The sequence below is a fragment of the Trichosurus vulpecula genome, chromosome 1 (genome assembly GCF_011100635.1).
Source record: "Trichosurus vulpecula isolate mTriVul1 chromosome 1, mTriVul1.pri, whole genome shotgun sequence".
NCBI classification, from domain to species: Eukaryota; Metazoa; Chordata; class Mammalia; order Diprotodontia; family Phalangeridae; genus Trichosurus; species Trichosurus vulpecula.
This window is the reverse complement of record NC_050573.1, coordinates 442,508,140-442,524,529: the sequence shown is the minus strand read 5'-3', so window position 1 is coordinate 442,524,529 and position 16,390 is coordinate 442,508,140. Positions and strand designations below refer to the sequence as shown.

General features: G+C 36.8%; 1 protein-coding gene across 2 annotated transcripts in view; it reads right to left on the bottom strand.

Annotated features, from left to right (window-relative positions):
• Nucleotides 1-2,871: 2,871 nt before the first annotated feature.
• The window catches only part of FAM169A (family with sequence similarity 169 member A), a 63,789-nt gene continuing 50,270 nt past the window's right edge, over nt 2,872-16,390 (bottom strand). The window contains exons 9-13 of one of the 2 annotated variants that reach the window (XM_036745881.1): nt 15,102-15,156; nt 14,214-14,364; nt 10,073-10,238; nt 7,393-7,578; nt 2,872-4,247 (exon numbers count right to left, since the gene is read on the bottom strand). In XM_036745881.1, coding sequence (XP_036601776.1) covers nt 3,702-4,247; nt 7,393-7,578; nt 10,073-10,238; nt 14,214-14,364; nt 15,102-15,156 — 1,104 coding nt within the window. In that variant the 3' untranslated portion in view covers nt 2,872-3,701. The remainder of the gene's footprint in view (nt 4,248-7,392; nt 7,579-10,072; nt 10,239-14,213; nt 14,365-15,101; nt 15,157-16,390) is intronic. The other variant, XM_036745944.1, reaches the window with a different exon arrangement.

Sequence of the window (16,390 nt, the reverse complement as noted above, 5' to 3'; positions counted from 1 at the left end):
TGTAATACTATAAGAAATGGGGAGCAGACAGACTTCATAATAACCTGGGAAGACTTACATGATCTGATGCTGAGTGAGGGGAGCAGAACCAGGAGAACATTTTATACAATTATAGAAACACGGTATCTGTGATGACTAACTTTGATAAACTTGGCTCTTCTCAGCGATACAAGGTTCAAAGATAGCTCCAAAAGACTCATGATGGAAAAAGCTATGCACATCCAGAGAAAGAATTACAGAGTCTGAATGCAGATTGATGCAAACTAATTTGCTCTCTTTTTCTTTCTCTTCCTTTTCGGTTTAGTTTCTTCTTTCTCATGATTCATTCCATTAGTTATAATTCTTCTTTACAACTTGACTATTGTGTAAATAAGTTTAATGCGAGGTACATGTAGAACCTATATTTGATTACATGCCACCTTGGGGGGGGGAGAGGGGGGAAGGAGAGGGAGGGAGAGAAAATTTGGAACCAAAAACTTGTGGAACTGAGTGTTGCAAACTAAACAATAAAAAAGAAATTTTTTTAAAAAAGAATCTCATCCTCCTAATGGGGGAATGAATAATGCCAAAAATAAAAACTGGGTTCTAATTTTCTGTTTGTATCTGAGTTTCCTATATATAAAGATGACAATTGCCCAACCTAAAATTTTAAATTGCCTAGTCTAAAAGGTTTCAAATTTGATTTTCTAAATAACAGACATAAGTTGAGCTAACTCTCATTATTTGACCTGGTTATTGCCAAAGTAAATTTAAAATCTTATTAAAATCAATTTTGTAGGTAGAGAAAAGCATCTCTACAAATAAACTGAACCAGAAAAGAAACTGCTCTGAGGCCACTCCCAGAGTGCTGCATCAGATGTTTCCAAAGAAGCAGAGGAACAAGACTTTTTGACTGCTGTACCCATTGAGCCTTTTTACCTGTAAGCTCTACCTTACTTATCAATCTACTTTTGATTTTGTCAAAGCATCCATCCATCCTTACATGGTCTCCCAGCATACGTCCCGTATTTAAAAACCCTTGGTGTCTTATCAGTTAATGATTCATTGAGGCCGTGCCTCTCAATAGAATCAAATGGGGGAATGAGAGAAATGATTATTAAAAAGCAAGAGTTTCCCCCTTTTTTCTAAAGTCCAGATTTTAAAAGCTCAGTCTCTTAAAGGACATCACTAGCTAATAATTAGATTGGACTAACTTTCTTGTTAAGATCCCACCCTATTGTGTTCTGCTCAGGCTTGGATGGGAAATAAATTCTTTTGAACAGACTGCCCAAGGTTGGGGTTAATTTAAGAAATAAATTACTCAAAGTTTGGGTCCAAGCCCTCATTGTAATATTCATTCTCATTAATTGTTAACCAATCAGGGTTGTTTCCCAACCTGGGAAACACCTAATTCTTCAAAGGGTATATAAACTATGAGCCTACCACCATGATGGTCTTTGGTCTGAGAGAGATAGCCAAATAACCACCCTTTTATTAATAAATGTGCTGGCCTTATTAATAAAATTATTAAATTACCCAGAAACTGTGTCTCTCAAACCTTTTTAATTACCACATAACTATAGAATGGGTGCTGCTTATCTTTGACTGACACACCATTATTAGTCTTAATCATTCAAGATTTTTTATTTAATAACCATTTGTTAAGAAAACAGATAAATGGCCAAAAATTTGGCTCATTCCTGTTCAATAAACGATGAACATGAAAAAGGGTAGAAAATATTCAAAATCCAAAAAGTTCAATAGTTGACTTGCCTTGAATATCTCTGATCTCTGCGATTTTAGATTCTCTTTCTAAAATATGAACCCCCAAAGGTAAAAAGTCATTGAGTTTAATCAACATTATCTAAATATAGATAGAAGAAAGCCTCCCAACTGAACTTCAGTATCTCTTGTAATGATTCAAAATCAAAACATAACCTAAACCCAGATGGGTCAAATGGCTTTTCACATTCACTATACAAGGGTTCTTGCTTTCTACATGTGCATATTCAAGACATCATCGATAGGCCAAAGAGTATTTAATATGAGGTTTGATATTTTAAGATTATTTTCATTTCTAATAGAAAAGGTTAAGATAACTAAGTCACGATTTGGGGGTGGGAAACAGTCTTAACTCTAAAATGAATCGGCAATCGGTCACCACAACACCATCTATCTGCCTTACAAGCCTTCAAGCAGGACAGTGGGACATAAGCAGGGCCAGAGTGAGGGCTGAAGCTTCCAGCATCCAACTCTGGCATCCATAACAGATCCTACAGCCCTGCTCACACCAAAGTCAGCCCCATTCTGTAACTACAAGACATGGGGCAGGTGAGTAAAACTCATTGAGGGACAAAGACAAGACCCCAAAATAGCTACCAAGGACTGTAGGCCAGAAAAAGGCAGAAGGAAGAAAATTTTCAGATAGAGGGAGACTCAGTCTAAACGTTTAAAGAGGTGATTGGAAACCACGGGGACACTAGGTTAGAAAATTTCTGTAACTAGGTCTCCACAGGCAAGTCAAGGGACCTCATGACAGTGAAAAGATTTCTCTGCAACTGAATTCATATGATTTAATAGTGGAGCAGGAAAAGATATGCTACCAGCTGGGCTGGTAACTGGACTCAATTAATGGACTCAGGGGTGATACTTAAGCCCTAATGTTTTTGTCCTGACACATGGGACAAATCTCTACCTGACACAACCGAAGGTATGATAACTCCAGTGAAATCAAAGATAAGGTCTTGAAATGAGGTACACAATCAATAAGTGAGAAATTTTAACATAGCACATGATTGGGGTGAAAACTCCCTTTAAGGCTCTTAGCAGCTGATAAATTCAAGCGTTAGGGACCACAAAAAAATAATTTATAGCAAAATAACAAATTTAATATAATTTAAATATAATTTGTTTACCCAACACCAAAGGATTAATGCTCCTATCACTGGGAGTATCAGATCACAACACAGAAGAATGACTCAGGAATTGATGTGTGTATCTATACACCAACACAAATGGAAGAATAAGCTTCCATGATTAGAATCAGAAGTCAGGGTAACACTATTTACATACCTTTGACTTAATATAGTTTTATGGTCATGCTGTCAGCTACCTGAAGAGATTACCTTTTCAATTCTATTTTAGTGATATTTTTAGATTAGTTGTTGCCATTTTAAGGATTCCTATCTTTTAAAAACTGCTTGGAAATGAATTTTGCTACTTAAGAGTAAGATTGTGAAACATTTTATTTTGTATGAAAACTTCTTAGTATAAAAGTATAACTTGTAGTACAAAAGATGATTTCTGTGATAAGCAGTGGAAATTCTGCTACCTTCACAGCAGCCTTTGTATTTATCATATAGTTAAAAAAAAAAGTAATGGCCATTTATCTCCACCTGCTAAAGATGAAATCATCTTTTTTTTCCCCTAAAAAAAGATAAGATGAAATCACATTCTGATTTGGTGATCCAAAATAGGAATGTGGGGGGTTTAAAAAAAAAGTTTTTCTATATAGTGCAGAAAATGTCTAGAAAAACTTAAGAATGGTGAATTGATTCCTACAAGAGGGAAAAAAAATGCATCATAAATAATTCTGACCTGAAATTATGGAACAACAAATGTGTTTATCTTATCCTATGTGGTTTTGTTAACTGCCATATTATAAAAAACTACACTGACTTTGTTACAAAGAGGATTTTCAAGACTGATATTTCTCCCACCATTCAAGCTAGCTTGGCCTTTTTCTTGGTGGCTCCTTTGTACCCTTTGGCCTTTCTTCTTAAATTCCGCCTGTCTATTACTGGTACTTCAATTTCTACCTCCTCAGAACTGCTGTCCGCAGCCTTCTCGGTTGATGGGGTGAAATGATCTGGAGGCTCCGAAGATGCTTCAGACTGTTCTTCTGACTGATTCTTTTGTCCTGTATTTTGGCAATCTTCAAGTTCAACCACTACTGAGGAACTCTGAGAAAGGGCTGTTGTTGCTGGGTTTTCCTGAGAATCAGGGACTATTTCCTCCCCCTGATCTTCCAATGAGGAAGATGTATGGGGTGACACATTTTCAGAAACAGATTCTTCTGATGTTTCACCTACCACAGAGTTTGAAAGACCATTATCAGATGGTTCTTCCTTCAGCGTTGTGGCAACACTATCAGAACCTACCAAAGGAGGTTTCTTTTGTGGAACTAGGAGAGATTTTTCTTCGGCGCTCTCTTTTTCATCATGCAGGCTTTTGTCCTTCACCATTTTGGAATCAATCACATCTGTGGCCTTGTGGGGGGAGGGAAGGAACAAAATTAAACACTAAATAAACGGAAAGATCAATTCAGATCTAAGAACTACAATTCTCAGATACCGGTGACTCTTAAAGAGAAAGCTGAACTCCAGCACTTCTCCTTCCCACGCCCCACCCCCATATTTCTAGAGCCTGAGGCTTCAAACTTGGCCACCACCCTAATTTTCTCAAAAAACTGCTGGTTCAGAGAAATGGAAATATAAGGGAAGCACCACAAAGAAATGGTATCTGGAAACATGAGTTTCAAAAACAGCCGTTATAACCACAAAAACAAGTCAGAATCTGATTCTTTAAGATGGGGTAAAATTTCACCCATGTGGATTATAATTTGAAGGAACTTGTAGGAATTTGAAGGTAGGCTCAAGCTTAAGTTCATCTCTGCCCTACCTACAAAGAAAGGATTTGTTAAGCAAAATAAACTTACAACCAGATGGCAGAGGGAACCTCTGCATCTATAACCAGAGGAAGAACTGATAATAGAAATATGTATAGTATTTTTACACGTACATACACACACACACACACACACACACACACACACACACACACCCTATTTGTGTCTAATGGCAGCCATCTTTAGGGCAAAGGTGGGGGGAAGGAAGAAAAAGAGGGAAAAAGTTACACAATAACTTTATTACGTATTTAAAAGGAAAAGAAAGTTGTACATAATAGATTTGCAGTTTTGTGTACAATCATCTTTTTTTTTTCTGTTCTACTATGTCATGGAAATGCATTTTATTTTTTAAGTTCATAATAAAATAAATAAAATTTTTAAAAATTAGTTGACAACAGGGGCAGCTAGGTGGTAGAGTGAGTAGAGCACCAGCCCTGGAGCCAGGAGGACCTGAGTTCAGATACAACATTAGACATGTGACACACTTACTAGCTGTGTGACCCTGGGTAAGTCACTTAACCCCAATTGCCCTGCTTTCCCCTCTCTCCCCAAAAAATGAAATAAAAAATTAGTTGACAACACATTTTTCAAGCACCTCTTTATATTCAGAGGATATTCTATTTAAGAAATTTTTTTTCCTGATCTTTTAAAAACTAGTCTCTTAAGGCTTTCTCCTAATACTTGGTCAATACTCTGTCCTAAGTATTCCAAAGTACTACTAAGTTAAACAAAATTCAGCTTGATTCAGCTTTCCGTAAAGATTTTTTTTTTACAGGTACAGCCAGGTGGCACAGTAGATATGGCGTTGGTCCTGGAGTCAGGAAGACCTAGGTTCAAATCCAGCCTCAGACACTGCCTATGTGACAGTGGGCAAGTCCCTCAACTCTTGTTTGCCTCGGTTTCTTTATCTGTAAAATGGGAATAATCATAGCATCCCAGGATTATTGTGAAGATTGAATGACCTAATAATTGTGAAGCACTCAGCAAAGTTCCTGAATGTAGTAAGCGCTATATAAATGTTACCTATTATTACTACTGGTAATCCAAACTGGCAAAATCTCTAATTACTGGTTTTCCTGCATTCATTATGCTTTATCCACTAAATGTATATTCCGTTAACCATGTTATTTTGCATAAATATGCTTTTCCTTCAATTCAACATTTATTAAGGATCTACATGGTATTGCAGTGCTGGGGGAGCAAACACGAAAACTAAACAGTGTCTGCCCTCAAGGAGTTTATGTTATATTGGGAGGATTCAATATGCACAAAAATAAGTGTAAGGAAAACTGAAGATGGACAGAACGCTAAGTGGAGGGAGGATGAGCTCTCAAAGAAAGACAGAACTGCTGAGCTATCAAGGAAGATAAGGTTTCTTGGAGACAAGAGTTGAGGAGAGAGCGCACCCTAGACAAGGTAAATAGTTGTGAGGATGCTTGGAGGTGGAAGATAGGGCACTAAGTTTAGGGAACGGTACAGTCCGGTCAGAAAGCAGAGTTCATAAAGGGCAGTAGTTATATGAAAAAATACTGGAAGTCCTGGCAGCTCACTTCACCCTCCTCCTCTGTAGAAAGGGGGATAATACCTGCAGCCATATCACAATCATGGTGTTGTTACGAGGATAAATGAAATAATATAGAGGGTGTCCCAAAAGTCTCAAGGTCATTAAGCTGTTTTAGCTTAATTTTATGAGCTATTAAAGCTCAAAACAGCACTGAGACTTTGGGGACACCCTGTATGTAAAGCACTATGTGGATTTTAGCTGTTAAGAAACAGGATTGCAGTGATGATCATCTTTGGATTTGATTTTGTCACTACATTAGCCAGGATATGACCAAAGCACAGGGAGGAGACCATGGTGAAGGAATACCACTATCAGGAATTTCTCTAGAACTAACACAGGAAGTCCATAGAAACAGAAATTTTACTACAGTGCACAAGGATCAGTTACAAATGCCAAATACGAGTCAATGAGTCATACTGAATACGGCAAGTGTTTGTTTTTTAGCTCTTTGCAAAATGTTGACTGAAACTAATTTAATGCCCATTCCATTGTCTTATACATACTGCCAAAACAAACGATGCTCAAGTGCCAGTAGAATTTGTACACTCCTTAAGGACTTTTTAATGCGTCTTTGTATTTCATGGCACCTAGCACACATAGTAGGTGTCTTTTAAGAGATGATTGAACTGAAATAAATTAATAGAACTCACCAAAATGAAAGAAGAGTAAAGGGCAGGTCGGAGCCAGATTATGGACAGACTTAAGCACCAGGCTAGTTAAGGTAAATTAAGAGCTGCTGAAGGTTTCTGATTAGGGCAGTGACATGTCAGCTCCCACTCTCAGAAAGATTGTTCTGGCAGCTGCATGAAGGATTGATCAGACAGGAGAGAGACTAGCAGTAGGGAGACTGAGTAGGGGCTACTATAGTAGCCCAGACAAGAGGTGATAGGGTCTGAACTCTGAAGATGGCTGCTCCCCTGGAAGAAGGGGAAACACAGAAAAGATGCTGTGGAGAAAGAACTGACAATGCTTGTAACTGAAAAGCGATCACTATTATTCTCTGGAAATGTCAAAACACCTGCAATCTATTTTCTGGGCTGACTGATACTTTAAAATTTAAAAGTTAATGCAAATTCTGAATCAACACCAACAGCATCAGAAACACATGATGGTTGTGAGCTCACTTCCTTATTAGTAAAGGAAAGTTAGGTGTTTCCCCTACCTGATCTGGTGCTGCATCCTCAGGAGCCTTTGTAGATTCAACCTCGGGTGGAACAGATTCTTCACTGGAATGACCAGGTGGCCATTTTGAATTTCCATCCAAAGCATCATGAGCAGTGTCCTCTTCAGGTGAAAATATTATGGCATCTTCCATGACCTCACCGTTCAGGGGTTCTAATTCAGATTCCTGTAGCATTATTAATTTTTTTTAAGTGAAAGCATACACAATTACAGGCTATCTTCCTAAAAGTAGGGAAGGACCATCCTGATAATTCAGTTTAAAATAAACTGTTCTCGTTACATCTAACATTACTAATTAATCCACAAGATGTTCTTATGAAGTAACTAGGAGGAATTTTATATCCATTTTTAAAATGAGATTAATGCCTTCTAAAAATCAAACAGAAGCAGAGCTAGGCTCCAAAATGGGACCTCAAAAATGATTCAGGGCAAATTTAACCTTATCTTGATAGTGACAGCGAACTATTAAAAGTCTTTGAGTGAGATAGCAATACGATAAAAACTGAGTTTTAGAAAAAGCACTCCATTCTGCACATTGCTTTTTGATTAGGCCAGTTAAGATATTACAGTAAACCAACTGTCAAGTGATAAGATCCTAAAACAGAGTGGCAGTAAGTAGAAACAGAAATGAATGAAATGTTTGAAAGTAAAAGCCATAATAGAACTTAGCAAATGATGAAAAATGGGAGATGAGGTATAAAAGTATAGCAACATTTTGAGCCTGGTTAAGAAATGTGGAAGCTGAAGACACGTAGGCAGAAATGAGAGGTTTAATTTGGGACATAAAATGTCCATGAGGCAGCCAAGGGTGAAATGGGACATGTGTCTGATTCAAAATCAGGGGCATAATAAAGTTCAGCACTCATCCCTTCTACTCATTTAACCCTCATAGGCCTCACTTTACTTATTTGCAAAATGAAGGGGTTCCAGACCAGAGGATCTCTAAGGGGCCTTCCAACTCTAAATCTTACCATCCTATGATTTGGGCCTGGAATGCAGGTCAGGACTGGAGACAAAGATTTGGAAGCTATCTACATAGAGCTGAGATGAAGCCAGAAGAAGAGAGACATTTTTACAAACCAAGAAGGAGGATTTAAACTGTAAAAAATGACAGGAAAAAGACAGAAGAGAATGTGGAGAGGAAAAAGAACCGTAAGAGTATATTGTGCCAGGTAGCCAAGGTAGATAAGTAGGTGGCCCACACTTGAAAATTAAAGACTGACTAGAGACCACTAGCCTTAGCAAGATGGAAGTCTAATATAATTTCAGTATAGTGGTAGGGATGGAAGCAAGATTTCAAGGAGGAAAAGAACGGGGAAAGATGATACCATAGACTACTTTTTCTAGCAGTCTGGTAATGAACACAAAGAGAAATAAGATAATAAAGAAAAAAGACATAAACCAATGAAAAACTTTCCCCAAGATAATGAAGCTTTCAGCATGTGGTGAAGAGGAAGAGAAAATTGTTAAAGAAGAAAGGGCTGGTACTGGGGGAAAGATTGTGCAATAGTCTATTATACCCAGTGTCCAAGGTATAGAGGAGGAAGGGTCAGCATAAGACCAACTGACATCTCCTTCCTCTAAGCCTGCCAGAAGTGAGGGCAAATAGGGTAAGGAAAGTAAGAGGGAAGAAACAAAGAGAAGGTATACAAGATGACAAGCAAAGATGAGGATAGTGAAGGGAGGCCAGGTTTACAGAACTGGCAAATGATGTTTGCTTTTTATAGCAATTTTTCCCATGTTTAATTACATCCCATTCCTTCCACCAAAATAAAGACACCAATGAGGGCTCAAAGTGTCTGATGGCTAATATCTATATTCCACAGAAAAGTTGTTAGCATAAAAATGCATTATTTTCAAAAGCAGCTTGGAAACAGACTCTCATCTGTTTGCTTAAAACACCTGGTATATACCAATATTTCAATAACTAGTGAATCACAAAACAATAACCTTTTAGGGTCACATGATATTGGAGTTCAAAACAACTCTTCAGCGATGATGAGAATGGGAAAACTTACTCGTGAGTCATATTTCAAAATTATTTTTCCTCTATTTCAGTCAGATTTAAGGCCTCTAGGTGAGAGATCTGGTTATCAGCCTAAAACGTGACAACACCTCCTTCTGGAGAAAGGGCTTCCTTTTACAACAATGTCCACTATCATTTGACATGAATATGTGCACACACATAAACCTAGGCACTGTTCTAATGTATATTTCAAATTTTATATAAGATGTATGGAAATGTAATTTTGTAAACTAACTTAGATTATAAATGCATTTGAGGATCTCACTACTCAAATAAATCCTATGGCAAATCTTATTAGAAGTTGTGTAATTAACCCTCCCAACCTTCCCCCCACCCTCATTTTTCTTTTGATTTCATTCAAATCTTCCATGGTAAAGTGTTGTGGGTTTTAGTTTGGGGTTTGTTTTTGTTTTTTTTGTTCCAAATGAAGCAACCTCTATTTCTGCCCCCTTATTAAGTTGTATTCATTTTATTATATGGATAATCAGAATTATCTATCTATATAATATCATATGGATATGTAATTCTATTATATGAATGAATAACTGCAAACAGTAGAACTTAAGTTTATTTCGTCACTGCATTTTATTAAGAGGAGCAAAATAATTTGGACTTTTATGTTGTGGTCTCATACCTCTTCATCATCTTTCTTCTCCGGGACTGTTTTATTCAACCCTTGTGTTTCTAGGATGTGTTGTTCTTTATCTTTTTTTTCCTGCTCAAAATCAACCACTCTCTCATCTGGTTCATCTTCAACTAACTCTTCTGAGCTCTCAGATGTATATGCAGTAGATTCCAGTCTGGGGAAGAAAGTTATTTTTGTTTTGTTTTCTTAGAAAGGGCGATAGAATAGAGAGATCTTAAGAAGTGGACATGGCCTGAGAAGCCAAGTAGTTCCACCCCTCCCTTCCCCATGAATGGATGGATCCTCTTCTACAAAACTTCCCATAAAGTCATCATTCAACTGTTGCCCATAAATCTCTAGCAATAGGGGACTCACTACCTACAGCAAAACAACTCATTCCATTTTTTTAACTTCTACTTGTTAGCTTTCCTTTTTCTAACACAAACAAAATTTCAACCCCTATAACTTCTATACATTGATCCTAGCTCTGGCCCTTTGCAACCAAGCAGAAATCAGTTCTTAGAAAGTCTTCTATATGCCAAATTACAGCAAAAGGTTGCAAAAACAAGGAAAACAAAGAAGATATTGTCACTGGACAAAATAGTATATGAATGTAACGGAATTAAAAATAGTATATAAGTGTATTAGAATAACAAACAACAAATGTGAAGCATGGGGATACCCTACTGGAGCTGGTACTGACACAATAAATGTGAAGCATGGGGATACCCTACTAGAGCTGCTACTGAATGAAGTAAAAGCAGAATAATACAAACTGTGACTAAAATAACATAATAACAAAAATGAAAACAATACAAAGTATTGTAAGTAACTGTAATGACCAATATCTAGACCCATCCAACAAGATGGCAAAACATACTTCCTTCATTCTGTCAGAACTGAGGGAGAAAAAGAGGCGATGGAAAATTAAACCACATCCAGAGAAAGAACTATGGGAGTCTCAATGCAGATAAAAGCATACTACTTTTTCCCCCTTTTTAGTGGTTTTTCCCTTTTGCTCTGATTCTTCTTTCACAACATGACTAACGTGGAAATACGTTTATTATGATTGTACGTGTATAATCTATATCAGATTGCTTGCCATCTTGGGAGGGGGAAAAATTTGGAACTCAAAATCTTATAAAAGTGAATGCTGAAAACTAAAAATAAATAAATGAATTTTGCAGAATGTTCAACACATTGCCAGACTCAGTCTACACTGATAAGTTTTGCTTAAATGGCTTTTCTATGTTAAAAGCAAGAGTTCAATATTGGTGTGAAGAAGTTGTGTGTACTGGGAGATGGGGGTGTGTGCACACTATCAGGAAATTACTATTATAAAAACAAAAGCTATCAATAAACACCTCCCCCCTTCCAAGTCCTTTCCCTTTTGACAAAATAATCCACACAATAATCACTTAAATATTAGAGGATAACAGTTATGTCTTTACTATCTTCTCCCTCCCCTCCAGCAAAAATTCCCCAAGTTCCCTCAACTGATCTTTGAGATGGCTGGATTTCAAGGTGCAATTCATTCAAGATCCATCCTTCCCTTGGTTAGTATTCAGGAAGCTCGACTGCTTAATAAAAAATTCTTGGAATATACTGCCTGGCAGGCACTGTCTGTCCTCAATTGTGTGCCGATTTTGATGGAAGGAATAGGACCTAACTGAAGGAGGGGGGTGGTGGAGGAGGGAGATTGCCATAAAATGCAAGAATGCTTAGTCATTTGTTAATAGCTTTGACCACCGCTGGCCCACCCACTCATTCTGAGGAACACAGGCTGTCGCCGTATCTCCCCATTCTATGTAGCAATGTGTGGGTTGGTATATAGTGCTCTTAATCAGTAAATCTGAGGCTCTTCATAAAAGACATGATAAATGCAATTAAACTGCCTGCCTGAGAGCATAAGTACTCTCGATAGTCTGGTTTTCTGCTTTCTGGCTTGTTCAGTTATGTCAATGACCATTTCTAAAATATGATGCCCGAAACTGGACACAATACTCTAGATGAGGGCGAGGCAAAGTACTCTGGAGCTGTGCCCTTCCTCATTCTGGACACACATTCCAACAGCCCTGCCCAAGATTTCATTAGCTTCTTAGACTGGCATACAACACTGTTGACACACACACACACAAATATTAAGAAAATTTAAGCATTTAAGAACACACACATACATACACACTTACATATATATATATATATATATACACACACACACACGTACACAATGCATACATATATGTATGTATTCTTAAATGCTTAAATTTTCTTAATATTCCTATATATACACATATACACACGCGAAATTATCAACTATTTTCATAATAAAGTACAGAAATATTTTTTGAAAATCTGAATGGTATCATGAGTACTAGAGGATCTTGAGAATTAAGGGACTCCTACAGCAGTAATTCATTGAAGTAGGAAAACATAAGAGCCATAAAATAAAATGGAAATCAACATCTTTAAAAATAGCCAGTTTTCTTTTCCATCAGTCAAAGTATATGTCATTATTAACATATTTGTGGTAGCAAAGTCAGGAAAACAAGATAGTTCATGGATTAAGGAGTAGATAAAAAATTTGTGGTTCATGAATGTAATAGAATATTACTGTGCCATAAGAAATAATGAAAAAGAATTCAGAAGCATGAAAGACTTATAAGAACACCATATGAACTGATGCAATGGTAAATAGAAAACTAGGAAACCAATTTATATAATGACAACAGTGTAAATTGAAAGAACAAAACAAAAACAAACTCAAAATGAATTCTATGAAATAATGACCAAGCTTAATTCCAAAAGAAGAAATGAGAAAATGTTATTTTGTGTTCTTCGCAGAGGTTGAGGGGAAGGAATGGGGATGGACTATGGGTGTGGAAAATTGACTGCAAAGACTATCAGATTTGGGTAATACTGTTAATTTTGTTGGATTCCTGTTTTTCTGTTGCATTTTAAATCTTTGTTACAATGGATGGCCTCTGGGGTAGAGAATGGGGAAGCATATAAATGGAAATGGAAGAAGTTTGTTCTCATCTCTCTTTGGGGTTAAGCGTGGCCACTATAAATTTTTTTTTGAGGCAATCAGGATTAAGTGACTTGCCCAGGGACACACAGCTAGTAAATGACCAAGGCTGAATTTGAACTCAGGTCCTCCTGACTTTATGACTGGTGCTCTATCCACTGTGCCCCTACCTGCCCCACGGCCATTATAATTTTGAATGCTTTGGTGGTTATTGTTCTTTACACTGTTGCAGTAATTGTTTTCCTGGTTCTACTAACTTCACTTTATATCAGTTCATATCAACCTTCTCCATATTCAACAGGTTCATCATTTCTTAAAGCACAGTGACATTCCATTATATTCAAGTCCCCTTTGCCTTCAGTTCTTTACTATCACAAGTGCTGCTATAAATATATATATATATATATATATACATATATATATATATGTAGCCTTTCTTTTTGTTTATGGACTTCCTTGGGCACATACACAAGTGGAACTCCTGGATGGACATTTCAGAGACTTTCTTCACCTAATTCTGAACTGCTTTCCAGAATGGTTGGACCAATTTACAGATCTTCCCGAGATTTCACAGTTCCAAATGGGCAATTGACCATTCTTCGCCATCTATGCCAATTTCCTGGGTACAACTTCAGATTAGTTTTGATTTGCATTTCTCTTGTTAGCAGTATATTTGGTGCATGAAAACTATTTGTATCCTTTGACTTATTGGAAAGTGGATTTGGGTCTTACATACTATATTTCTTCTAGTATTTCCCTATTAGATTGTGAGTTTCCTGAGGGCAGAGATTGTATGTTGCCTCTTTTTGTATTCCTCAGTGCTTGGCACACAGTAGGCTCGTAATAAATGTTTATTGACTGAGCAGCAGCATTTAATATTTTTAAACCTGTGAATTCTTTAATTTAAGGGAGCTCCTGGTGAGGAATTCACCACAGTTGATCAGCATCTGCTTTGCAAGCTGAAAATCTTTGAGAGCCAGGGCATTTGACGGATGAAGTGACAGCCCCAATATTATTCAGCTAGTATCTGTCAGAGGTAGGACTCAAATCCAGGTTTTCATGAGACCAAATATCTACTGTGCTCCATACATATATAATGAAAGTGTGTGGTTCGTCCTTTACCTGCTTACTGGAGCCACAGATGAAGCCTGGGGAGTGTTTTCATCCGCATCTTGAAGAGGATTAATTTCTGAATCATGAAACCTCTTTCCAATCTTTGGACGCTTCAAATGAATACTTCTTGTTTGAGCATTAACAGGTGTGTTATCAAGTCCTAAAAGACAATAAGCCTATCCTAAAGCAGACATCTAGGATGACACACTTCCAGCACACACTGAAATACAGCAACTAGATTTTGTTTATATATTGACTCTACATTTCTCACATTCCTTACTTTTGAATAACTAACTAGGCATAAATGAATAACAAAGTCAATTATATCAATAACATTAATGGTTGGGGGGAGGGAGGGAAGGGAAGAAAATGTGAAACTCAAGAAAGTGAAGAACTAAGTATTGTAAATTAAAAATAAAAAACCTAATTAAAAAAAAACATTAGTGGTTTACCTTACAAGGCCAATACTTCATGATTTCCAATTTTTTAAAAAAATCAGATTTTATTGATGGTTTTTGTTTCTTATATCACACTACTTATCCCAAGTATCCTTTCTCCCTCTCCTTGCAGAGAGCCATCCCATGTGACAAAGTGTTGTTTTTTTTTTTTTTAAAAGAAAGAAAAATTAGCACAACTGGTTGATAACCAACATGCTTCTAAATCCCATTTCATTATTTGGTATCTCCAAGTTGGGGGATGAGTAGGGCAGATAAAGCATCTACAAAAGAGGAAGCAGATGCTGAAAAACATTAACTGAACGACCCAAATTCATATTCGCTAGTTTAGTGGTAGAGACAGAATGAAAGAACCTCCAGATCCTAGGAGAGATGAAGAGATGCTGAGAACACAGGAGGGTCTCAAACATTTGGTAACTGACTGACCAGTAATATTTCTTACCTTCAGATGTACTTGCATTGGTATCTGAGATATCTTTTCCTCTTACAGGATCAACCTAAAATAGAGTGATAGATTAGATTTCCAAACGTTTTTACCTAGATTTTCCTTCTTTGAGGAATATTAGTTTCTCCAACTGCAACTGCTTTATATATGTTGTTTTATCTGTAGCTTTGTGGTTACGTATAATTGCATGTCAATTTGTTTTGTTCTAAGACAGGGGTGAGGAACCTGTGGCCTTGAGGCCAGATGCGGCCTTCTAAATCCTTGAGTGCAGCCTTTTGACCGAATCCAAATTTTACAGAACAAATCCTAAAGGTCACCATGTGGCCTTAAGGCCACAGGTTCCCCACTCCTGTTCTAAGATATACATAATTTAAATGGTTATGATATTCTATCAACTTTTAATAAACATTTTATCAAGTCATTCTGCTATGAAAGTTTTTTTCTCCCTACAACATATGCATACATGTATGTCCACACTCCCACTTCCAAGAATCCTGAGTTCGACTGTTAGTGGATTTCAAAAAGCTACAAGGAACTCTTATTTTCTTTCTTTCAAATTAAGCATGAAATATCTAAGAAAGCTAAGTCTATCCTAATATAAAATTTAGCATAAAAATTTAAGGAATATTTCCAAAGGAGCTTCTATGTTTCTAACTCAAACAGCAGTTTTAATCTCAGTTATATAGATATATGGCCAAATACCATATAACTTAGTGTTAAAGCCATAGTAGGTACATGTTCCTAATGGGTTAACATAATATTAAAAAAGTAATAACTGTAACTTTGTATTTTGGTTACAGAACAATTTAGAGCACAGACCAATACAAAAAGACCCTACAGGTGACCTAAACTGAAGAATTTATCATTTCTTATAAATGTTGAATAAAAAGACTGGATAAATTCATAGAATCTCAGAAGATGGAAGGGACCTTTCTCAAAGGCCATCAAGTCCAACCCATATTAAAACAAAAATTCACCCTATACCTTTTCTGGTAAGTCTTAGCTTTCAAGACCTTTAATGAAAAAGAGGTGACCATCACTCATGGGCACCCATTCCAAATGCAAATTAATCTCTTATTTTGTATAGTATGTCAACTCAAGTTTACCTCCATTTGCTTTTCTTAAAGCAAAGAATGTTTCTATTTCTCAATTCCACTACTTTCTCTTAGGATAAGATGTAAGCACACTATCATTTCTGAACAACTAAGCAGTGATAGTTGAAAATCTGTTAAAATCTGTTATGCTTTCCTCCAAATGACCATTTTCACAGAAGATACAAGAAGTAT